The sequence below is a fragment of the Scyliorhinus torazame genome, chromosome 2, assembly GCF_047496885.1.
Source record: "Scyliorhinus torazame isolate Kashiwa2021f chromosome 2, sScyTor2.1, whole genome shotgun sequence".
NCBI lineage: Eukaryota > Metazoa > Chordata > Chondrichthyes > Carcharhiniformes > Scyliorhinidae > Scyliorhinus > Scyliorhinus torazame.
Window position 1 is genome coordinate 47,645,274 of NC_092708.1, and position 26,133 is coordinate 47,671,406.

A 26,133-nucleotide genomic window follows, 5' to 3' on the forward strand; every position below is an offset into this window, starting at 1 on the left:
TATTATGCCTTTTTTCTGTTGGTCTCATATCCATAATCTCTCCCCGGGCTACAACACTGAGAAGTCTTGCATTCTGTGCCTTAAGTTGAAATCACGAACTTCTTTGTGACTCTGTTCCTCTTCAAGTTTCTTTTACCTCTCTCATGGTCAAGAAAGGTGATTTAGTTCTAGTTTCTGTTGCAGAGCTGAAAGCTAGATTCTCAGTCGTCTTTTCACAAACTCTGATGGTGAGGACCCATTTTGTCGTGATGGGGTTGATTAACTAAGGAGGGCTAAATTAAGGTCTTTGTTCTTCTTCATTGAGTCTTTGACGAAGCTGTTCCATTCACTTGCGGATACCAAGGTAAGCTAGTCACGTGAATGAATCCATATCCCTTTGCAAAATTGTGGAATAATTCATTCTCAAGTCGTGGACCATTGTCTGACATTATAATGTCTGGGATGCAATGTGTTGAATAGGTCCAGTGAATGAATGATTGCTTCCGCCATGATGCTGTGCAATCTGTTCACTTCAATCAATCTGGAGTAGTAATCAATATAAATAAGAAATGCCTCCCTTTGAAATCAAAAAAATCCATTCCCAGGCATACCCATGGCCTTGATCGAAAATTAGAGGATGATAGTTGTTCTCTTTGTTCTTGACTGTTCACTGAACATGTAAGACGATTCAAAATTAGTTTGTCAATAGAATGAGTAATTCCTGGCCAACGGAGATTGCTGGGCTGCTGCATGACATTTTGTTATTCCTAAATAACCTTGATGAATTTTTTGGAAAGCCTCAAGCCAAAGTGCTCTCAGAATGATTATCCTGAGGTGCGTTCTCTGCTCAAAGTGCTGCCAGGGTTGTTTGGCGTATAGACTGGCCATCCTTCCAGACTATATTCCTTTTTCTGGATACATTTGTAATCTTGCTTTTGTGCTTGTTTTATCTCCTGCACCTTCTCTTTCAGAACAAGGTTACACATAATAGAATGGAGCACAGCAGAGCCAAGGGGAGACATGGATGTCTCTACTTCCTCGGCCCAACAGAGGTGAATGTTCTCCGCTGCGACAGAACCTGTGTAATCTGGTTTAGCACAATGGACTAAACAGCTGGCTTGTAATGCAGAACAGTGCCAGAAGCGCGGGTTCAATTCCCGTACTGGCCTCCCCGAACAGGTGCTGGAATGTGGCAACTAGGGGCTTTTCACAGTAACTCATTAAAGCCTAATTGTGACAATAAGCGATTATTATTATCTAACTTCACTGCAAACATGGAGAATGACACATCTTCCTGCCTTATGTCCTTTCTTAACTCCCAGCTATCCTGCTCTCTAACATGATGAACACTCTGCTGATGGTGTGACCATGGCCCTTTTGCTTCCCAACCCAGCCTCCTGCGTCACACCAATGTTCCCTTCCTGAGCTCCTGTTTTAAGAGAACTAAGACCTCCTGACCAGTCAGAGAGCTCCTGTCGGGAAGACAACTCAGCTCAACGCTAATGAAGGAATCCCAGTCACTTGATCTGATATTCACAGCTACCAGCTCAGCCACTGGCACTCACCCACTTTGGAGATGGTATTGGCACATGGTGAGACTCTGGGCATGAGTAGGCAAAATAGGCCAGGGTGAAAGGATGGTTAATCTGCCAGTTCACCGGAGAGAGTGGGAGCAGGCAACTACTACTGCAACGGCATCAGATGAGGTGGCATTCAGAATGCTGAATGGGCATGTACACCAAGATGCTGGCTGGCCTACCAGGTAGCCTCCTGTCAATGTCAAAAAGCATGGAGGAGTCTGATTCCAACTTGGCAGAGGGCATGGTGCAGAGCTTGCCCTCTCGCGAGCTTCTCTTGCCATGCCGCAGACCCAGGGGCACTGCCACTGCTTCCCCCTACACCTTTGTGTGCGCAGATCACCTACATCCAAATCAGGTTGTGGCATTAATCTCTGGCAAACTCAGGAACTCACCACAACATCTTCAAAAACATTCCTGCAAACTTACAAACACTTTTCAACAGAAAAATGTTAACTTATCTGCTATCAGGGTGCCTGGCCCTTTGAATACAGGATCCACCTTGCTGCTTCTTTTCAAATGCGGTCAATGTAGGCGTTGCCAACTGCATCGTGCAAATTTGGAATTCTGGTGTCACATCAGCAGGGTGCGCTATGTGACCCTCAGAATAATACCATTGCAGCCATATTCAGGCACACACTGGACACCTTCCTCTGAAAACATCACTGGAACACCCAATAGGCCTTTGATGCCACTGATATGCTTTTTGCACACATTTACCAATTTACAAAGCCAAGTATCCTATATGCTTTCTTAACTTGCCCTGCAACCTTTGACAATTTCTGAATTTGTAACCCCAGGCCCCTCAAAATAGCACCATTTAGTTATATGCCTCTCCATGTCCTCTGACATATGGACGATAAGGGAATAGTGTAGATGGGCTTCAGAGTGGTTTCACAGGTCAGTGCAGCATCGAGGGCCGAAGGGCCTGTACTGCGCTGTAATGTTCTATGTTCTATGTTGTTCCTCGCTGCCCCCCCCGTTAAATTGCATCTGTCATGTGTCTTTGTGTTTCACCCGCAAAAAGAATCATAGAATCCCTACAATGCACAAAGAGACCATTTGGCACATCGAGTCTGCACCGACCCTCTGAAAACGCATCCCACCTCTACCCACTCCTCTGCCTCAACCCGGTAACACCACTAAGGGACAATTTAGCATGGCTAATCCACCAAACCTGCACATCATCGGTCTTGTTGCTAACTTTGGTTGGCTCTTAATTTGTTGCCCGTTGTGTCTTTACTAAATTTACTCTGTTTCTATAACCTTTGCTCTAGAGTCGCCAGGTATCTTTATGATACCACCACAAGGTTCAAGTTCAAGTACTGATCAATAACTCACTACACCAGTTAGTAAGTTTCAAATCAAAACACATGTATTATACGCAGTCAATCACTACTCATGCATAAACTCTACTTACTAGACTATCTCTAACACTAAAAGGCCTATACCTAGCTTTGGAACTGGCCCACCAGGTCAGGGGAACAAATGGTTTTGTTCGATTCTGAGTCTGCAGGATTCAAAGCTGGTATGGACTGGTAGCTAGGAGCGCTATCTCGTAGCGTGCGTTGACTGGAGACTTACTTGGTTGATGCGGCAGCTAGGCAGGTCACTGTCAAGGGTTGGTTCGAGCTGCTGAGTGACCCTGCCAAGAAGGACGAAATGAACTTGGGGACTCTATTTTATAGTCCCCAGGGGCTTCACGCCCCTTTGGGCAGACTCCGTACCTGGTTCCAAGTGATTAGACTATGTTCTGATCACTTGGATCGATTTCTCCAATATTGGAGCTGTTCCCCGGCCGCTGGGCGGTCCCTAAGTGTCCGTTGGCCTTCCTTTGTCTTGGCTCCTGCTGGCGCCGAGGAGTCTGGCTTGGCCTTGTTTACCTTAAATGTTTCAATTGTTCCTGGGATCGCTCATTAATATGCAGATGGCTGTTGGTTTCAGTGCTGCCTGGGTTTCTGCAAGTTTTAATACACAGGAAACTTTGCACCTGCTAGTTTTTCCTGGCTTGACTGAATTTCCCTGCATTCTTTGCGGACCATTTTAAGTCGGGAAGTGGCCAACCCAGGTGGCTACAGTCTGTGGGAGGAAACCCGAGCACCCAGAGGAAACCCACGCAGACATGGGAGAACATGTAAACTCCACACAATCACCCAAGGTCAGAATTGAACCCAGGTCCCTGGTGCTGTGAGGCAGCAGTGCTAACCACTGTACTACCATTTCACCCTTATGTATTATAATATAATATATATGTACTCCTGTAGTCTACTCCTGTAGTCTGTTTCTATCCTTCTCACTACTTAATACACTGCCAACTTTTGTATCATCTGAAAATCTCAAATTATACCCCCTTTCCCCAACTTCAAGTCATTTACACATTAGAGGATCAATGGTTCTACTACTGATGTTGCAAATATTTAAATAAAAGCTCAAAGTTACTGCTTTACTTGGTCTGTCAAAATATATGTTAACAAGATGTTTACACTTTTTAAACTTGGTTTACAAAGTATATTACGAGTGCGCTATTCCAGGTTCTGCACAGTATATTCAAAGTGAAAATGACAGTAGATTTGGAAGGGTTAAATGTGTATGGGAAAATATCATGTAAATGGTGTTGTGTGAAGTGAGAACAATGTTACTGAATGCCTGTCCCTGCAGTAAGTTGTCTACAAGCTTGTTGATCCCTCTGTCTCCCATTGTGCCTGACAGCTGTACGTCTGAGAAAAACCTGTCAGAGTCATGCTATGATGATGATAATAAAGTAGTGTTATGACCTTGATAAATAAAATAGCCAATCAGAGATGTCAGGCAGCAGCAGTCTATCTGTTAAAATTGGTCATGCTGGGAAAGCCCCAATCATCTATCGGGAAACAAAACTGTATCTTCCATCACCAAATGTCCCTGGTAAATATTGTTACCAAATAACATTTAAGCACTAATGTTCCAGGATTTATGAGTGCTAGACTGTGAATCACCAAGGTAGTGAATATTAACAAACAGAAGTGAGGGCACAGGTGGGTGGGTGGGGGAATAACATGACTCACCTAGCAACACAGCCAGTACAAATGCTACTTGAGTTCCTCCTGGTATACCAGTGCCTCAGTGAATTGATCGAACGCGATAACTCAAGACCAAGTCATGAAGGAATTAGATCTAGCTTTTGAGGCTAAAGGGATAAAAAGATATGGGGAGAAAGGCAGGATCAGGGTATTGAACCTGATGATCAGCTATGATTGGAACAGGTTCGAAGGGCTGAAAGGCCTCCTCCTGCTTCTAGTTTCTATGTATGTTTCTATGTATGTTCTCTATGCAAGAAACAATACTTTTCACTGTATACTAATACATGTGACAATAATAAATCAAATCAAATCAAATGTATGTCATCTGCAAGCAATATATTTCTGGTGTTTCAGGAGTTCACATCTGCCAATGGGTTACTGAACCCAAGGAATATTTGAGCATTCACAGTATCTTTGAATACAATTTTTTTTTAAACTTGTTTTTGTTTCTCTCCATTATGTTCTACTGAGCCAAAAGAGCAGAGATGTTCCCAGTTCAATCCCTGGCATGTTGTGAGTTACGTTGCAGTGAGGGTAATAAGGAGGAGGGATATATAATCCAAATATATAAGATTACTGCGCTTCTGTGGGCCCAGGGGCTAAAGTCTTTATCAGTGGTTTAGAACTCAGGATATTTTGGAGAGGGGCACCTTTTCTCTTCCCTATTTTATTGGGCTACAAAGTCTACATAACCATGAAACAATTTGCCATCACTGAAAAATGCTGGGATACAATGTCATGGTGTCGGCACAAAGCAGGCTGAATTAAATAGAGAAAGATGTTTAATCAATTTTGGCTGCATCAAAGGGCAGCTGTCGTTCTCCGTGACATCTCTCAGTTAATATTTCCCAGTATTAGAACAGTCAATTCCGACATAGTTTTGTAGAGACCCTAACGCAAAAGTTAAGACCCACTTTAGATTCCAAAACTTACACATACACAACTTTATGATGTCAGGATGAATGCAGCATGGTCAGCAATGAGGATTTCATGTCATATTAGTCAGATTTTCATTTAAATGGCAACTTGAAGTCGATAAAAATTAAAATCAGAAGAGAGCTATAAGAGGCAACTGAATTTTCAACCATTTTAAGCTACTGCCTAAAGTCACAGTTAACTCCACTATTATAACCCCCACAAGGCCAATGGCGTGACCCAATTATTCTCTCCATGAGCCTCGTGGAGTATGGATAGTCAACTCAGGACCTTAAAAACCAGCCCAGATAGGAGCCGAGCTGCAGAGTAATCCCGACTGGGACCGTTACTTAAATAAACTTTGCAATAAACCTTTTGTTTGAATCTCCTTTCTGGATTACTTGTGACTACTAAACCACCTTCTGCTAATCTGGAGGTGTTCTGGTCTTTGAACTAAGGGAGTGTCTCCTGGACATTGAGAACAAGGATGTTGCAAATATTAGGGAGAGAGGTGACAAAGTAAACAAGAATTGTAGAGGCAATTTTGAGGGATGGGATTACAGGGGGTAAACCACACACCAGATTGTATTGTATTTTCGTGTTTTCTAAAATTCATTTACGGGATGTGGGTGTCGTTGGTTAGGCCAGCATTATTTGCCTAGATGGTGGTGTATCAGAAATGGGTCGCTTTCCAGGCCACGATATCTAACTTCTGCTAGTGAGCCTTGTATAGATCAGGGGCGGGATTCTCTCATCCCGCGGCAGTGTCCATGGCGTCGTAAACGCCGTCGCGTTTTACAACGGCGTGAATGGGCCGCTCCCAGGACTAATTCTGGCCCCTACAGGGGGCCAGCACGGTGCTGGAGTGGTTCATGCCACTCCAGCTGCCGATCCTGGCGTGAACTGGGCACCGCGGAATCCACGCATGTGCAGTGGCACCGGCGCCAACGTGCGGTTGCGCAGTGGCTTCCTTCAACGCGCCGGCCCCAACGCAACATGGCGCAGGACTACAGGGGCCATCGCGTAGGAAATGAGTCCCCCAGAGGCCGGCCCGTTGATCGGTGGGCCCCGATCGCGGGCCAGGCCGCATCGAAGGCTCCCCCCCTGGGGTTGGAGCCCCCCCCTCCCCCACCCCCGCCCACAGGCCCCCACCTGACTCTTCCAAGCTGAGTTTCCGCCGGCTGAGAGCAGGTGTGGACGGCACCGGCGGGACTCAGTGTTGCCACGACGGCCGCTCAGCCCATCTCGGCCCGAGATTCGGCGGGCCAGCCGCGTAGAGCGGCCCGTAACCAGCGCCAACCACGCCGGCGCCAATGGCGCCGATTCTCCGCATGCAGAGAATCGCGTGCTGGCGTCAGGGCGGCTTGGCCCGGTCGCGGGGATTCTCCGGCCCAACCCAGGGCTGGGAGAATCCCGCCCCAGAATTTTACTAAAGGAAATGAAACAAGATTTGTGGCTGTTGATATGAAGAGTACAATATGCCACTGTAAACAATAGTGTCTTAACACAAGTACATCAATCAGAAGAAGAATTGCTGTCTATCGGACCAGTCCCCAAAATATCCTTGTCGAATATATTATTTCAGTTAGATGTTGCAAAAGAGAAAATAAAGGATTGCCAGAGAGAATTATCTGAGCTGATTTCCCCCAGGCAATTTAAATGGAAGTAATTCAGTTGCTTAAAAATAGCCACTGCAGGAGACTCATTATGCAAGGTATTATGTTATTCATAATGCTGGAAGGTATGAAGAAGCGACATCCATTGTATTCTGTTGGACGGGTTTCAGTATCTCAAGACAAGTTTCAATCTCATTTATCTTAAAAGGAAAACTGAGTGTTCTAATTACTTGTTTGACAAACTTTTCCATTTGTTTGCTAACATGACACTATAATGAGCGTTGGACAGACGAGGGTGTTAATTGTATGTGAACTCATTTTGGCAATGATGATGCAAAGCTCTTCTCAGGATGATCTTATATTGAAGGCTTAGTTAGACAAACATTTGATTGACAAGAGAGTTAAGAGTTATGGGGGCCAGGCAGGGAAGTGGAGTTCAGGTCATGATCAGATCAGTCTTGATTTTACTGTTGGTGGAGCAGGCTCAATGGATCACATGGCTCACTCCTGCCCTATTTCATATGACCTTCCTAGAGATAAAAACAAATTTGCTGAATTTTGCTTTCATTGAGACATCATAGGCATTTTCTGTTGACTTATTTCAAAATGTATTAAAATCATAAGATACTAAATTAATTTCCATTTGGAACAATGAATATTTGCCAATAAAATTGAGAGATATTGAATTTTGCTTTAATCCTAGTTGAGTCATTTCCTTTTCCATTGCTATTTAATTAAAAGTGGCACACAATAGTGATAAGCTTAATGTTACCGTTTAGTACGAGGGGAATTGTATACAGAAATAGGGAGATTGTAGTTCAGTTGTACAGGGCACGAGTGAAATCACATTTGGAGAACTGTGTTCAGTACTGGTCACCTTATTTAATGAAGGATGTTACTGCATTGGAAGCAGTTCAGTGAAGGTTTACCAGACAACCTGGAATAGGCAGGTTGTCTTATGAGGGAGTTTAGAAGAATAAGATGCAACTTAATTGAAACATACAAGATCCCTGAGGGGTCTTGACTGGGTGGGTGTGGAGATGATGTTTCCTCTTGTGGGAGAATCTAGAACGAGGAGTCACTGTTTAAAAATAAGGGGCAGGATTCTCCGTCTCGCCAGCCCCATTTTCCGGCTCGGTGCGTCCCCACCAGCAGCGGGATTCTCTGTCCCCGCATCCAGCCAATGGGGTTTCTCATTGTGACCACCCCACACCGTTGAGAAACCCATGGGCGTGGGTGCGCTGCCAGCGAAGCGGAGGATCCCGCCAATGGAGGATTCGGCAGAAGGGGTCTCCCATTTAAAACAGAGATGAGGCTAAATGTTTTCTCTCAGAGGGTCGTCACTCTTTGGAACCCTCTTCCTGGAAAGATGGTGGAAGCAGAATCTTTGGATATTTTTACAGCAGAGTTAGATAGATTTTTGGTAAGCAAGGGGGGTGATAGATTATCGAGGATAGGCGGGATGCAGATTTGAGGTTACTATAAGTTCAGACATGATCTTATTAAATGGCAGAGTAGGCTCGAGGGGCTGAATGGCCAACTCCTGCTCCTTGAATATATACCAAAGCAGCATCAATAACCTTCTGGAGGTAGGGGTTCTTAAGGATTCAAAACCGTCTGGCTGAATATATTTCTCCTCATATCAGTCATAAATGATTGGGTCCTATTCCCCAGTCAGAGGAAACAATCTCCCAGGGCTGGGTTTATTGTGGGGTTAGGCCGACTCTTGAGGTGGGCGTGAGCCAATTGCGGGATTCTCAAACCCATTGCCAGTGCTGGATAAGGGTGCAGGTGGTGAGCCTCCACCCTGAACTCCTCACCTGGCTGATTCTACTGTAGGGGGTAGGCATATCATGCTCTCTCTCAGAAATGTTTGTGGAGTCATGCTATCTTCTCAGAGATATGTGGTTCACAGCTCCTCTGAGGAGTCATGAGCCGTAGTCTTGATTTGGGAACATCTTGAAAGGTATGTCTAAAAGATCACACCCAGGCCCATCCAGCCAGAATGTATTAAGAACCATATAACAACAATTGCCAATTCTTGAAACGCACTGACAAAATGCCCATTTAGACATCTGTGTTGGAAAAACCTGCTGGTCTTGCAACCCTATAAAAATGTCAATTACACAGAGCCATTGCAGTATCAGTAACAGAAACATTACCTCGCTTCATTTCATATGTAAATATAGTAAAAAGTCTTACAGCACCAGGTTAAAGTCCAACAGGTTTGTTTCGAAGCACTGCTCCTTCCTCAGATGAAAACTTCTTACTGTGCTCACCCCAGTCCAACGCCGGCATCTCCACATTATGTAAATATAGACATTGAAAGAAAGAGTTCAGAAATATGTCAATAAATCAAAATAAACACTCAATTACCACCTGCAAAAGCCAACACCTGCTATGATAATCTATTTGTGAGTGTTAGAGCTCAGCCAAGCATTCATAATAAGGTTTTCTGCTTCTCTTGATAGATAGCCACATCATGAAATGCTTTGCTGAGCTCCAAAACTTACTAATGGATTAACTGAGCAAGGTTTTATTTTCACAGGTGCAAGTTGAGCATTTATTTTGATTGCATGATGTCTTTATGAAGCTGCAATTAGTTCTTTCTTTTAATAACTGCACATTTCTTTAGGCAAGATTAACAGGTGTGAAGTTAAGCAAAGCTTCTGTTACTGATAACAAACTGTCTCTGTATATTTGACACATTTATAAGGTTGTAAGAGCAGCAGATTTTTCAAAGCAGATTTTTGAATGGCTGTTTTTCAAATGCACGTCAAGACTTTTCATTGGTAATATGTAGCTCATATAGTGAGGGCTAGAGGGCCTAACAGCCTTTAATTAACTTCTAACTAGCCCCCCTCGGCATCCGCCTACCTCCGAACTGATTCAATCTCATCCCCGCCTCCCAAAGTGAAAATAGTGCTTGTGGGGGACACTGACGTGGGGACCGGTCTGCCAAGTTGGGAGATTTCCTGGCTCAAGCTTCCCAGCTCAAGGACAAAAATCCCCTTCAGAAACTTGTTTGCTTAATGAGATCACTTGGCATTCTCCGAAACTGCAGAGAGTAAAGGCCCCAATCACTGAGCATCTTTAAGTCAGAGATAGATAGGTTCTTGATTAATAAGGGGACCAGGGGTAATGGGGAGAAGGCAGGAGAATGGGGATGAGAAAAATATCAGCCATGATTGAATGGCGGAACAGACTCGATGGGCCGAGTGGCCTAATTCTGCTCCTATGTCTTATGGTCTTATGGGGCGTCATTCTCCGACCCCCCGCCGGGTTGGAGAATCGCCGGGGGCTGCCGTGAATCCCGCCCCCGCCGGTTGCCGAAGTCTCCGGCACCGGATATTCAGCGGGGGCGGGAATAGGGCCGCGGCGGTTGGCGGGCCCCCCCGCTCGATTCTCTGGCCCGGATGGGCCGATGTCCCGCCGATAAATTGCCTGTCCCGCCGGCGTGGATTAAACCACCTTTTGAACGGCGGGACAAGGCGGCGTGGGCGGGCTCCGGGGTCCTGGGGGGGCGCGGGGTGATCTGGCCCCAGGGGGTGCCCCCACGGTGGCCTGGCCCGCGATTGGGGCCCACTGATCCGCAGGCGGGCCTGTGCCGTGGGGGCACTCTTTCCCATCCGCCTCCGCCACGGTATCCACCATGGCGGAGGCGGAAGAGACTCCCTCCACTGCGCATGCGTGGGAAACTGTCAGCGGCCACTGACGCTCCCGCGCATGCGCCGCCCGGAGATGTCATTTCCGCGCCAGCTGGCGGGGCAACAAAGGCCGTTTCCGCCAGCTGGCGGGGCGGAAATTCCTCCGCCGTCGGCCTAGCCCCCCAATGTTGGGGCTCGGCCCCCAAAGATGCGGAGCATTCCGCACCTTTGGGGCGGCGCGATGCCCGTCTGACTGGCGCCGTTTTTGGCGCCAGTCGGCGGACATCGCACCGTTTCGGGAGAATTTCGCCCATGGTCTTAATTCACTCAGCCTCTCAATAAAGGATCATTGGACAACTCTTGCGTACCAGGAATTAATGTTGTGCACCTTCAAAGGTTTAGTGGAAAGAACCATTCCATGTTTGAGCTTTGTTGATGTTATGCGCCACATGTCTTGTTTAGCTTGCCATACATTGTAAGCCAGTGCATTGAGGGATTGCAAGATCCATGCCGTCTATTAGTTTGGCTGCTGAAGGAAAATAAACGGAAGCTGCCATGCTAATTCATCTCCCTACCTACATGTATATTGATTAATCTTTGAAAGGTACCGGTATCAAAACATAACTGTTGAAAATAAACATCAACGCTCAAAGTCATTGGAATATTAGCTTTGAGAGTTTACAAGCAAACCTGATCCTGGGCTCTGGCAATTTTGTAGATTTTAGATAGAATCATCCATCTAACTGTAATTAAGTCGGTAATGCAATAGTTTTATAGGCCATTGAATCTGGGTCTCTTCCATAGTCTTAATTGGGCCTTTGTCTCATGGCCTGCAGCATACAAAACTGAAGGACAATTACACCCCCATAAGGGAAGCAATCATCAAGATGGATGTAGGGGAAAAAAAGGAAATATTCAGTAAAAAGGAGCCTCAGGCATTCTGTTTGAATGCATTCTGTTTGATTATGTTAACTGATCCCATGTCCGATATGTCATGAGGGAACGCTGGGGCTCCTCGGAAATGGTATGGAATTTTCTTCATCAGGACTTCAAAGCAGGCGGCGATACTGTAGCACTTCACACAGTTATTGCTGCAGCTGCATCGAAGGCTGTTCTGGCTCTTATTCACAGAGATTAATGAGCTCCCAGGATTATGTGTTCAGAGGCAGAAGGGCATAGGCCCTCGAGAGCAAATTACACGCAGAAAATAAGGAAACAAAAAGCAAGTCCAATAACTAACTTGCCAGATGAACACAGCCCTCTCAGGACAGAATGCACCTTATTACCACCATAACTTTCCCAAAAACAATTAGAAACTTAATGCCCAAGAACAGTAGCATTGTGAGACAATGATATGAAATTTGATCACTGCTTATTCTTCCAATTATAATCAATAAAGGAAGAAAAGCAAGTCACATGAACCCACATATCAATTTAAAAGATTAAAATTTCCAAAGACTTTTGAGAAATGGGAGGGAGACAAAGTAAAGGGAGAGCTTCCAACCACCATTTGACTATGCGGATAATTCCATCCCAAACCCTGGGTGAGATGGCCCTCTGTGCCTTTACTGGCATCTCAAGAGCACACACCCTCATGAATAGTGGGGGGGGGGGGGGCGTGGATTGGCTGCGGGATCAGGAAATCCCAGGGGGAGGCCCAAAATGCGATTTCAGGCAGCGGCATTGTCCGCTCTGATTATTGATTGATTTGATGCCAGGAGGCTGGTCCAGGTGCCACTGTCTGGGGGCACCTGGAACTGCTCCCTGGCAGTGTTCCAGGTGCCCCCAGACAGTGGCACCTGGACCAGCCTCCTGGCATTGCCACCTGGAACTGCCCCCTGACATTGCCCAGGCAATGCCACCTGGAATTAAATGAGCAGAATTGCATGTAGTCTAGGCATAATTCTAGACACACGCTGCAAACTTGGTCTGCGATGCAGTATGGTCACAAGTGTATTTTTCAGGGAAGTTGTTTGGGGGGAAATAGCGGGAAGGGGGCAGAAAATCTGAATGATTCAGGTTCCACCTGATATACAGTTCCTTATCCTGGAATTTCACTGCAGTCCCACCTCCTCCACTGACTCCCAGCTAATGATTAAGCTGAATTTTTCTTCAGGCTGGACAGAAAAGTAAGTGTACTGCACCAGCATTGAGATACATTTTTAATCTGAGTTTAGTGACTTAGCTCTCAACCTGCACTGCATCATTGCCATGAGGTGCAGTTTAAGGGATGGAGACTTCCCCATAGTAAATTGGACATAACACTAGATTAATATATGCCCAAAGGACAAAGAGAAATGTGAGGCTTTAGCATCAAGTAATCTCTTTTATATCATCTTCTCCCTTGTACTTTATCGGAGTTGATTTATGCATTGATGCTATAATTCAGGGACAGGAGGGGTCTGCCATTTAAGGCGGAGATGAGGGGGAAAAAAAATTCTCAGAGGGTTCTGAATCCTTGGAGCTCTGTTTGTCAGAGAGTGGTGGAGACAGGATCACAGGGGTAGATTGACTCCCTTGTTATTCAAGAATCTAAGGGCAGCACGGTAGCATTGTGGATAGCACAATTGCTTCACAGCACCAGGGTCCCAGGTTCGATTCCTGCTTGGGTGACTGTCTGTGCGGAGTCTGCACATCCTCCCCGTGTGTGCGTGGGTTTCCTCCGGGTGCTCCGGTTTCCTCCCACAGTCCAAAGATGTGCAGTTTAGGTGGATTGGCCATGATAAATTGCCCTTAGTGTCCAAAATTGCCCTTAGTGTTGGGTGGGTTTACTGGGTTATGGGGATAGGGTGGAGGTGTTGACCTTGGGTAGGGTGCTCTTTCCAAGAGCCAGTGCAGACTCGATGGGCCGAATGGCCTCCTTCTGCACTGTAAATTCTATGATAATCAATTCTATGATTAGTGAGGCAGAATGTGGAGTTCAAGTCACAATCAGACCAGCCATGATCTTAGTGAATGGGGGAGCGGGCTGAAGGGGCCGAATGGCCTACTCCTGCTCCCAATTCACATGTCCGTATGTATGAATGGGGAGAAAAGTTCTCTCCAAACAAGCTCAGCTCTCCAATACCCTGAATTTGAACTAAAAATGTTCTCAGAATGATGAGGGGGTCTTGCCAGTGTATTAGGCATAAACTGTTTTCACTGTCAGAAGGAATGATACCCAGAGGGCACAGGTTTAAGACAATTGACAAAAAAGAACCAGAAGGGATTTGAGAATTGTCTTAAGAGACCAAGTTGTTACGATTTGGAATGTATTCCCTGAAAAGATGGTGAAAGCAGATTTAATAGTAACCCCCAAAAAGGAAGTTGAAGAAATACTTGAAGTGGAAAAAATTACAAGGCTCTGGGGAAGGGGCAGGGAAGTGGATGGATTGGCTTGATCTTTCAAGTAAAAGTAGCTCAGTATGATAGGTTGAACAACTTTTTTCTGTGCTGCACCCTAAGAACCCATAGCTATCTCACAGATGACCCTGAACCACATGAAAAACAGAAAGGAAAAGTTTAAAATGTATTTTTAAAAATCTCTTTTCTGCAACAATGAAAATGAAATAAAGCACTTTGTATTAATATTTAAAGAGTACAAAATCAATCAATTCAGCATTTCTCAATTCATATAATTCAATGAATGGGATGACTCAGTGTTTTAATGCAGGACATTCGTGATTCTCATTCAAAATTCAAGACCAAGGCTGACGCACATTACTAAGTGTTTCTTTAGACTCAAAGGGTATATTTTACCAGCAGGCATCTTTATTGCTAAGCCGGGGGATTGGCTGGGGTGAGCTGTTCACAAGACTGGTCACACCAGAAAGAAATACATCTCTTGTTAGACAGGACAAGAGAGACACTGCCAATGGCAAATGACAAATTAGCTGCTCAATTGAAGGGGTCAAGTGTGGCAGCAGGTAATAAACACTTAAAACTTAAAAAATAACAGCTGGCTTATGCACTAATTCCTCATTTCATGTTTACTCGGCCAATGTTGTACCATTATAATGTCACGGATAAAATTGGGAATAGAAATACTTTTAAGATCACAGCATTTGTTACAACGTCATTTCCAGAGAGTTCTTATTTCATGGCTGGCAAATCTCAGGTTGAAGGTCTGAGATTTATCTCGGCAAATAAGCTGACAATGCACCTCCAAGTAGAAGCCTCAATTCCCGCCCTTTTCACTGATCTGACCTGATGGATTCAGATGTCTCCCAACCGGCACCCTGGTACCTGACTGGGTTGCTCTGGCACCTTTCAATGCCCCTTCAGCTTGATAACCAGCTACGGATACACGGTGCAGATTGATGGTGGCACAGTAGATTTATCAGGAAGTGGTTTCTGCCCTACCTGCTGTCCCTCAGCTAGGCTCGGGTGCAGGCAGTGGGCATTGTTATAGCCTTTCACAGCTCGCAGAGCGCTTTTGCCTATGATTGACTCGGAGGAGATCCGACCTTTCATTCCCAAGCAACCCCCAGAAGCCCGATCTGGACCCGGCGAGCAGGGCACTGTGTCATCATTTTAGTATGCACCTTCATGGTCAGTGCAAAGTGACGTGGGAGTGTCAGCCCTTTCCAACGTGGCCCCCCAAAGTCTGACGCAGAACTCTGGAGATATCTGCCCGCAAATATTTCTGTCAGAGCGTAACAAATGGTTCAACAGAAATTCTTTTACCAATGTACTGACACCACATTCACCGCACAATAATTTCCTCACCGTTACAAAAACCTCCCTTCCCCTCACCTGCCTTTCTATCTTCTAGCAATCTCCACCACCGGAAATTCTGTAGTAAACCCAAAACATCGGCGGCACGGTAGCACAGTGGATAGCACAGTTGCTTCACAGCTCCAGTGTCCCAGGTTCGATTCCGGCTTGGGTCACTGTCTGTGTGGAGTCTGCACGTTCTCCCCGTATCTGCGTGGGTTTCCTCCGGGTGCTCTGGTTTCCTCCCACAGTCCAAAGATGTGCAGGTTAGGTGGATTGGCCATGCAAAATTGCCCTGAGTGTCCAAAAAGGTTATGTGGGGTTACTGGGTTACGGGGATTGGGTGGAAGCAAGGGCTTAAGTCGGGTGCTCTTTCCAAGGGCCAGTGAGGACTCAATAGGCTGAATGGCCTCCTTCTGCACTGTAAATGTTATGATTCTATGACCCCTCTGCATCCTGGCCGCTCTCTTCCATCCACACCCTTCAGAATACCTCTTTCCACCAGCTCAAACTTGAAATCCATGCTGGAAAAGGAACCCCACATGCTGGCTAGGCCCAGGGCCACACCCCCTTCACTATTTGCAGAAAGTTGGTAACAGCCAGTGGCGCCCGATCACTCTGATAAGTGGACAAGCTCCACAACCATCACCGGTGATTGTTGTGTTATTTACATTTATATTTATTTCACATTTATAATTTAAAAAAAATACTTATAACATTTAGGAATGTACAGTATTGCAACTTGTAATTTTTTTTCGATGATGAAGATCTAAAAGAACTGAACCCCGGTTTAAAACATCAATTCTTGTGGAAAATTCACTTTGTTCAATGCTGTTTCTCTTAAAGTTGCACTTTCTAAGAATGCAAGTAGAACATTCAGTTCTCTGGAATCGGGGAATATTGGTGGGACAGTGCAGTCATTTCTGGGAGTACAATTGTTGAGGGAGAAAGAGCCCAATTTTCAAAAAAGCAGAGGTCAGTGGAACGTAGTAAAAAGAAAGCTGGCCCAATGGACTACAAAAAGGTGCTTAACACTTACCGTTCTCCAAAATGGAAGCTGTCGGCCCCTGTTTACCTCATCATTCAGCAACATAGATAAGTTTACACACAAATATGATCAGTTCTATCATTAATATAATTTCATCAAAGGCTGCTGAACTGAAAGAGCACTTCAAATGTAGAAATGCTCCTCGGTTTATTTAACCTGCCCAAACAACATGGAAACGATCAAAAACAAACTTGTGAGAAAATCTGAAATAAACAAGAACACCTTGTGATCTGCGAACAACTAACAGAGGCTAACACCCATCTAGGCTTGTCGTTGCATGCTCAAAATTATACTCAGACCGGATGTTTCCCATTCCAAGTGAGGTTATCTCCAGTCAACATTTGCAGATGTTAGTACGGAACACTGAAAATAACAATCATTTGATCAAATATATATAACGTGCAATGCTCATGTCTTCAAAATTAAAATGCCACCCTGTTATTCGCCCACTCCTGTAAGATTAGTTGTAGGATAAAAAACAAATGCAATTCTGCTTATCTTACTTGAAGGATGGAGGTAGATGATATCTTTCACTGTGAACTCCCGAGGCTGGACCAGCTTTAGACAGTCAGAAATTAGGCTCAGCAGCAGGAGCCAGGCCGATGCAGGCCGAGCTTCCATTGCTGCCCCTGGGCTTGAGCATACAGATGTCCAATGAGATGCCTTTTTCCGTGGCAGAAAGTACCTGAAAACAAAGCAACAGGTTTTCTTGAGAGCAACTCCACTTGGTAGGAGGGCAGCCGGTTTAGATTTGTTCACCAGTTTGGGGCGTATTTGGACAAGCTTACAGTTTTCACGGTCTGTCTCCCTGACACCCACTCAGCTTTCAAAAACAAAATTAGATTTAAGGCATCCACCTTACAGCAGAAGAGGTTCCCCTGCGTTAGCCACAGGACAAAAGATTCAGTTTCATTCAACTGCACATCAAACCCACCGAGCCGATTCTCTTTGGCAATTGACTGACAACTCTGCCAATGACTTCTCGTTCTTTGGCAGCACGTCAAACAAGGCAGATAGGATGTTGGGCAGACGGCGAGTCGGGGTTAGTGGTGGTGGTGTGGGGGGGGGGGGGGGCGGTGCGGTGCTGGAAGGGAAGAAGTCTAAAACAGCTGCACCACTCAGCCCTGTTAAATTGCAGTAAAACTGCCGGTCAACTCTAAAGCTTTCTTTCTTCCAAGGTTTCATAAGGGTACGGTTCCGAATAATTCGATTCGTAACATTTTTTTCTCGGTTGAGGTAGGAAAACGTCAAATCCACTTAGCCTTTGCTAGCAGAACCTTTGCCCCAGTGGGCTACCACAGCATGCTTTTCCCTCAGCTCCTCATCCACCGCTGCTTCAGGCTCATACTATTAATACACTGTGGCCTTTGCTTTGCCGCCATGCCCGTAAAATTAACTGACAAATTCATGAAGCAAAGGATACAATTGCTCATTTGTCTGAGATGATTAATGTGGGGACATGTTTTCTTTACCATCACCAGATGAGGACACAAAAGGTTTCGGCTTCCTGATGGGGGAGAACGTTATTATAAATATTTTCCCTTCCAGCTCAGTGCACCTAATAAAAGCTTGATTCTCCCAAATTATAAAACCCTTTGTGAGCAGGGCAAGGCTTAATGCAGGCACGCCGTTGACCCTTATAATTCGTTCCATTCCTGTCTGCAGTTAGATTACATTACCAGCAGGTCAGAGGGAAAACTTTGACTGTGTGCTTTGCTTTGGTGTGTTATGTTCTATCAACCAGTTTCTGAAAGGGATAGAGGAAAACACTGCAGCACATATCAGCAGTGGACAATGCATCCTGCTTCAGACCATTGCAAGTGTTTCTAAAGTCAATATTTATAATTCAAACAAAACGCCTTGCGTGGTAAAAATCCACAGATCACATACTTCCATTTGTACAGCCGAGGCAGTAGTAGTGCCCACATTTGATAAGTAGTCAATACCAATATTAAATTATTTGAATAAGGAGAATTAAAACTTTCTTCAAAAAGATTTTTAAGACTTGCCAATACCTTCGTACAATGGAACAGGTGTGAAAACCCAATAACTCATGCAGCGCAGTTTTGTCAAATAAAAATGTTACGGAAAATGAACTATGCCTCTCTATTATTGTTCACACACCTCCAATGAGATGACAGGATATACTTGCTTGGCAGGTATACAACTAAAGTGCTGCTTAGATTTATGGCAATCAATTATAAGAAAGCAATGAGAAATACCTGTATTTATATTGTTCTTTATTATAACCTCAACTCATCTTGTGCAATTCATTATTTTAGAGCATTGCGACTGCTGTTCGGCTAATGCTGCAGGCTCAGCAATTAAATAAATTATAGTATTAATCAATTGAGGAGCATTTGACTGGGCCACCAAGCAAACTCCCTGCTTTCCTTTGATAAAAGCCATGGGATCTTTATTATTCACATGAAAGGCAGATGAGCCCTGGATTTAACATCTCATTTGAAAGATACATCTCTGAAGATGAGGGACTCCCTCAGTACTTCTCTGGAGTGTCAATCTAGATTATGTGATTACTGTTCTGGTGTGGGATTTGAACATATAGCCTTCTGACCTAGAGGTGAAAGTATTTCCAACTGAGTCCAAATACATCTTATTGGCTTTTACGCACTGCTGACTGTGTTAAAACATACAATTTGGGTATTAATTTGTGGCATTGCTTTGTGGACAGATATCCCAGGAGTACCTCATTATGCTGAGTTGGCATAAGATGATGAAGGTCCAAGCTAAGGAATCAACTTCTCAATAACCAAATATATCTGATACCTTATAGTTTTTGGCAATGGAGCGTATCCTTCATGATGATCTTAAACATGGACCTTGAATATGCTAATATGGGATCTCATGCAAGTTTTAGGGTCCATACCAGAAATGTGCTGCATTCAATGCAAACCAACTCCAAGGCCTACCTGAACTAAATGAGGCCTAACCACTCATCCTTAAAAGGGACCATTGGAGACTGACAACAAAATGTTAATTTTGTGTTTAGAAAAATGCCTGATGTTGAGCCAGTAGGACATGGGTATTCGCTCTGGTTTCACATTAAAACTGTGGTTCACTGGGCATCATGATGGCGCAGTGGTTTGCACTGCTGCCACATGGCGCCGAGGACCCGGGTTCGATCCCGTCCCCGGGTCACTGTCCATGTGGAGTTTGCACATTCTCCCCACGCCTGTGTGGGTGTCACCCCACAACACAAAGATGTTCAGGGTAGGTGGATTGGCCATGCTAAATTGCCCCTGAATATGAAATACAAAGTTGGGGTAAAATAAATAAAAACAATGGCTCACTGTCATCTTGATATACATCAATTCACTGCGAGACTGTGAGAACGGGTGAACATAAGGCTTTATTATCCAGGGACTTGCCTGCCAGTGTCTGCTGTACAAATGAGTGCCGCCCACAGGTGGCCGGTCTATATATCGCCCCGGGGAGGGTGGAGCCCACCGGGGTTCCAGTACAATACCTGGAAGTAGATTGTATTATCATTTCCTGGTCATAGGTCACAGTACTATACAGACAGTTCATATTCAGGTGAATAGATTCACCACATTCACCCCCTCCCTGTTAAAAAAATAAAGTCCGGCGGGGGTGTTGTGGGGTCATCAAAGATTCAGTCTGTCTGGATGCCGGATCGTTCTTTTAGACCTCCTCAGCTCTGGCGCTGCGGCGGGCACGGTTGTTGCAGATGGTGACTCCGGGGGCGTGTTGTCTGGAGCTTCAGTCCGGCATGTCGGAGACGGTTGAGGGTATGGGGTAGGCAGGGGGGTGATGGGTGGCGGCAGTGCAGGCGCGGGACAATACAGGAGACCCGGGGTGGGACGTAAGGGGCACGGGGGTGGCAGTAGGCTGTGGGGGGGGGGCATGTTGGCAGGGGAACCAGCTGGCGCCAGGTCCTGTAGGGAGACCATATCTTGCCGTCCGTCCTGGTGCACGGCGTAGGCGTATTGGGGTTGCCGTGCAGCAGCTGGACCCTCTCGACCAGGGGGTCAGTCTGATGGCTCCTCGTATGCTTCCGGAGTAGGACAGGTCCCGGAGTTGTCGGCCAGGAAATGGAAGCAAGAGCCCGGAGATGGACTTCCTGGGGAAGACAAACAAACGGTAGTGAGGGGTCTCGTTCGTGGCTGTGCAGAGGAGTGATCTAATGGCGTGGAGGGTATCGGGGAGGACCTCCTGCCAGCGGGGGATCGGGAGACTTCTAGACTGGAGGACAAGAAGGACGGCCTTCCATACCGTCGCGTTCACCCTCTCCACCTGCCCGTTATCCTGCGGGTTATAGCTCGTAGTCCTGCTTGAGGCGACGCCTTTACATAAATGATGTGTCCCGGTCACTGTGGACGTATGCAGGGAAACCGAACAGTGTGACGATGCTGTACAGTGCCTTTATCACAGTGGCCGAGGTCATGTCAGGGCAGGGGACAGTGAAGGGGCTGCGGGAGTTCTTGTCAATGACGGTCAGGAAGTATATATTACGGTTGGTGGAGGGGAGGGGTCCTTTGAAGTCAATACTGAGGCGCTCAAAGGGCCGGGAGGCCTTTACCAGTTGAGCCTTGTCTGGCCGATAGAAGTGCGGTTTGCACTCTGGGCAGACTTGGCAGTCCCTGGTCATGTCCCTGACCTCCTCGGTGGAGTAGGGCAGATTGCGGGCCTGAATAAAGTGGGTAAGCCGGGTGACCCCCGGGTGACAGAGGTCATTGTGGATAGCCCGAAGTCGGTCATCTAGCGCGCTGGCGCATGTGCTGCGGGACAGGGCATCTGAGGGCTCGTTGAGCTCCCCAGGACGATACTTGATATCGTAATTGTAGGTGGAGAGTTCGATCCTCCACCTCAAGATTTTGTCATTTTTAATCTTGCCCCGTTGTGCGTTGTCCAACATAAAGGCAACCGACTGCTGGTCGGTGACGATTGGGGACCTCCTACCAGCTAGGTAGTGCCTCCAGTGCCGCACAGCTTCCACTATGGCTTGTGCTTCCTTCTCGACCGAGGAGTGTCGGATTTCAGAAGCATGGAGGGTCCAAGAGAAGAATGCCACCAGCCTGCCCGCCTGGTTGAGTGTGGCGGCCAGGGCGGCGTCTGACACATCGCTCTCTACCTGGAAGGGGACAGACTCGTCCACCGCATGCATTGCAGCCTTAGTGATATCGGCCTTGATGCGGCTGAAGGCTGAGTGGGCCTCAGCCAGGGGAAATGTAGTGGTTTTAATAAGTGGGCGGGCGGGCTTTGTCCGCATAGTTGGGGACCCACTGGGCATAGTAGGAGAATAGCCCCAGGCATTGTTTGAGGGCCTTGAGGTTGTGGGGAAGGGGACGTTCCGTGAGGGGGCGCATACAGTCAGGGTCAGGCCCTAGGACTCCGTTTTCCACGACATAGCTGACGTTGGCTAGCCTGGTTTAGTGGAAAACACACTTCTCCTTGTTATATGTGAGGTTGAGGGATTGGGCGATTTGGAGGAACCTCTGGAGGTTGGCGTTGTGGTCCTGCTGATCATAGCCGCAGATAGTAACATTGTCCAAGTACGGGTATGTAGTCCGCAGCCCGTACTGGTCCGCCATTTGGTCCATCGCTCTCTGGAAGACCGAGACTCCATTAGTGACGCCGAAAGGGACTCTGAGGAAGTGGAAGAGTCAGCCGGCTGCTTCAAAAGCAGTGTAGTGGCGATCTTCCGGGCGGATCGGGAGCCAGTGGTAGGCAGACTTCAGATCCACCGTGGAGAAAACCCGGTATTGTGCGATCTGGTTGACCATCTGCGCAATGCGGGGGAGAAGTTTTCATCCAGTTGCGTGAACCGGTTTATGGTTTGGCTGTAGTCCACCACCATCCGGTTCTTTTCCACGGTCCTGACAACTACCGGTTGTGCTCTCCAGGGGTTGTTGCTTGCCTCCTCCCTCAAGAGTCGCTGGATCTCTGACTTGATAAAAATTATGTCTTGTGCGCTGTACCGCCTGCTCCTGGTGGCGACAGGCTTACAGTCGGAGGTGAGGTTCGCGAAGAGCGAGGGGGAGGCGGACTTAAGGGTCGTGAGGCTACACTCCGTGAGGAGGGGTAAGGGTCCGCCGAACTGTAGGGTCAGGCTTCGGTGACTGCATTGAAAGTCTAATCCAAGCAGTAGGGGGACGCAGAGGTGAGGGAGGACGTACAGTTTAAAATGGGCGTACTCAGAGCCCTGTATCGCGAGGTTCACGATACAGTACCCCCGGATCTGTATCGAATAGGATCAGGAGGCAAGGGAGATTGGGATGCGGGGTAGATGTGAAGGGAGCAGCGCCTTACCGTGTCAGGGTGAACCAAGCTCTCCGTGCTCCCGGAGTCGAATAGACAGGGGGTCTCGTGCCCGTTGACCCGGACGACCATCATAGAACTTTTCAGGTGCTTTGGCCGCGACTGGTCGAGGGTGACTGCACCAAGCTGCGGGTAGCCTGCGTGGTCGGAGGTATCGTGGTCACAAAATGGCGACCCCCACGAGTTGAAGCCGGTGGCTAAGATGGCCGCCCACACGAGTCGCACGAGGCTGATGACATGTCTGAACGAGGCATTCCCGGCAGGCACGCTGCCACATTGCAGGGTCGGCGGGCCTGTGTGTCCATGGGTTGGGCCTGGTAAGCTTTCAACTTCTGGGCTTTAGGTCGGCCCAGACAGACTCTGGCAAAGTGTCCCTTTTTGCCACAGTCGCTGCACGTCACTGTGCGGGCTGGGCAACGCTGCCGGGGGTATTGACCCTGGCCGCAGAAGTAGCACGGCGGTTCCCCAGTCTGGACGGGCAGCCGCACGGCACAGGCCTGTGACATAGTCGGGTCTGGCGGATCCCACGTTGTGCCCACGAGGGGTTCGCTGGGTCTGCGGGGAATGCGCTGAGGCTCTGGTAGGCCATCTCTAATGAGGTGGCTTGTTTTACCGTGTGCTGCAGGTCGGTGGCCCTGTTTTCCAGCAGGCGCTGCCTGACATAGTTAGACCGGACCCCAGCCACGTAAATGTCCCGGATCTGCAGCTTCATGTGCTCCTCGGCCTACACATCCTGATAGTTGCAGTTCCTGGAGAGTAGGGTCAGGTTCTCTAGGTACTTGTCCAGCGATTCCCCGGCGCGTTGATGGCGAGTAGTGAGGAGATGCTGCGCATTTACGGGCTTCACGAAATGCGCCTTCAGAGTCGCGACCGCCGCCTCGTACGTGGTAGCTTTCTCTATCATTACGGAGAGTCGATGGCTCACCCGTGCGTGGTGGAGGCGCAGCTTGAGGGTTTCAGAGGGAGGCGTTGTGGAGGAGTCGAGGTAGGCCTCAAAACAGCGAAGCCAGTGGGAGAAGATCTGTTGCTCGTGCGTCGAGTTTGTGTTCATCTGGCTTTAGGGCGGCTTCCATAATGATGTCGCTGGATAATAAATTGATATACATCAATTCACTGCGAGACTGTGAGAACGAGTGAACATAGGCTTTATTATCCAGGGACTTGCCTACCAGTGTCTGCTGTACAAATGAGTGCCGCCCACAGGTGGCCGGTCTATATGTCACCCCGGAGAGGGCGGAGCCAGAGACGGAGCCCACTGGGGTTCCAGTACAATACCTGGAAGTAGATCGTGTTATCATTTCCTGGTCATAGAACAAAGAACAAAGAACAAAGAAATGTACAGCACAGGAACAGGCCCTTCGGCCCTCCAAGCCCGCGCCGACCATACTGCCCGACTAAACTACAATCTTCTACACTTCCTGGGTCCGTATCCTTCTATTCCCATCCTATTCATATATTTGTCAAGATGCCCCTTAAATGTCCCTATCGTCCCTGCTTCCACTACCTCCTCCGGTAGCGAGTTCCAGGCACCCACTACCCTCTGCGTAAAAAACTTGCCTCGTACATCTACTCTAAACCTTGCCCCTCTCACCTTAAACCTATGCCCCCTAGTAATTGACCCCTCTACCCTGGGGAAAAGCCTCTGACTATCCATTCTGTCTATGCCCCTCATAATTTTGTAGACCTCTATCAGGTCGCCCCTCAACCTCCTTCGTTCCAGAGAGAACAAACCGAGTTTATTCAATCGCTCCTCATAGCTTATGCCCTCCATACCAGGCAACATTCTGGTAAATCTCTTCTGCACCCTCTCTAAAGCCTCCACATCCTTCTGGTAGTGTGGCGACCAGAATTGAACACTATACTCCAAGTGTGGCCTAACTAAGGTTCTATACAGCTGCAACATGACTTGCCAATTCTTATACTCAATGCCCCGTCCAATGAAGGCAAGCATGCCGTATGCCTTCTTGACTACCTTCTCCACCTGTGTTGCCCCTTTCAATGACCTGTGGACCTGTACTCCTACAGGTATACTACAGACCTACAGGTACTCCTATAGGTCACAGTACTATATAGACAGTTCATATTCAGGTGAATACATTCACCACACATCTATTGTTCATCCCCCTCCCAAATGGCTTTGATTTCACCAACCTCCTCCTCTTGTTCACTGATCTCAGCACAGCTGTGCAATGCAAGTAAAGCGGATACAGTGCTTGTACGAACTCAAGGAGCGCCTCTCCCCCCAAGTCACAGCCTATTTGTTTTTTACAAAAGCAAGCTGAGAACTCGCATCTGCCTGTACTCTGAATCAGAAAGTCTTTAGGATTTAGATCACACCAGAGATTTGAGCTCATATTCTATGCTGGCACATAGTGCAGTGAAGCCCTGTGGGACATGTCATTCTTCAGATGAGGCCTAAACTGAGGCCTGCTTTCTCAGGCAACAGTTCCCATGGGACAATTTGCAGAAGAACGGGAGAGAATGGGGGAGATTTCCAAGAAAGCACCCCAGCCAACATTCAACCAATACCTGAACAAAAATGACCTTCTCATTTATTTCATTGCTGTTTTTTGGGGCAATTGCTGTGTGCAAACTGGCATCCTACATGGGGGAGGCAGTGGCATAGTGGTATTGTCACTGGACTTGTAATCCAGAGTCATGCTCTGGGGTCCTGGGTTTGAATCCTGCCATAGTGCTGGTTTCCCAGGTGGAGACCAGGCATAAGGGTCAAGGCAGGGGTCTCGGAGGCCACAGGGTGGATGTGGGCAGAGCAGTGCCTTGGCACAGGGGCAGCCTGGCACTGCCAACCTGGAAGCTGGGCAGTTCCGGGGCTAGCCAGGCTGGCACTGCCGAGGGGTGGGTTGTCAGGAAGTTTGGTGGGGTGAAGAGGGTGTTCCTGAAAGGGGGGAACCCTAGAGGTGGGGCAGCCCTCAATGACCCCATAAGCAGGGTATGTTCACTTGCCCCGATGCTCACAGGGACTATTGGGTATGGGGGATGGTCACCCTCATTCCTAGTGGTGGGGGGGGGACAGGGCTCACGGTGACTGTTTTTAATGGGTTGGGGGATAGTTTGCCCCTCAGGGGTTGAGGGTTGAGTGTGTTGCCCATGTCTGCAGAGGGTCACATTTCCCATGGGTGGGGGGGGACCGTCAAGCTCACTTTGAGATCGGGGCACCCTTTCAAAATTGCGCTCCAATGTCAGAGGAACAGGTCACGCTGACGAATTTCATAGAATTTACAGTGCATCAGGAGGCCATTCGGCCTATCGAGTCTGCACCGGCCCTTGGAAAGAGCA

General features: G+C 47.4%; 1 protein-coding gene across 6 annotated transcripts in view; it reads right to left on the reverse strand.

Moving 5' to 3' along the window:
- lypd6 (LY6/PLAUR domain containing 6) overlaps positions 1 to 26,133 on the reverse strand; it is a 340,700-nt gene that overhangs the window by 45,836 nt on the left and 268,731 nt on the right. For all 6 annotated transcript variants that reach the window (XM_072471187.1, XM_072471215.1, XM_072471196.1 and 3 more), the window contains one exon: positions 17,040 to 17,221. In XM_072471187.1, coding sequence (XP_072327288.1) covers positions 17,040 to 17,157 — 118 coding nt within the window. In that variant the 5' untranslated portion in view covers positions 17,158 to 17,221. The remainder of the gene's footprint in view (positions 1 to 17,039; positions 17,222 to 26,133) is intronic.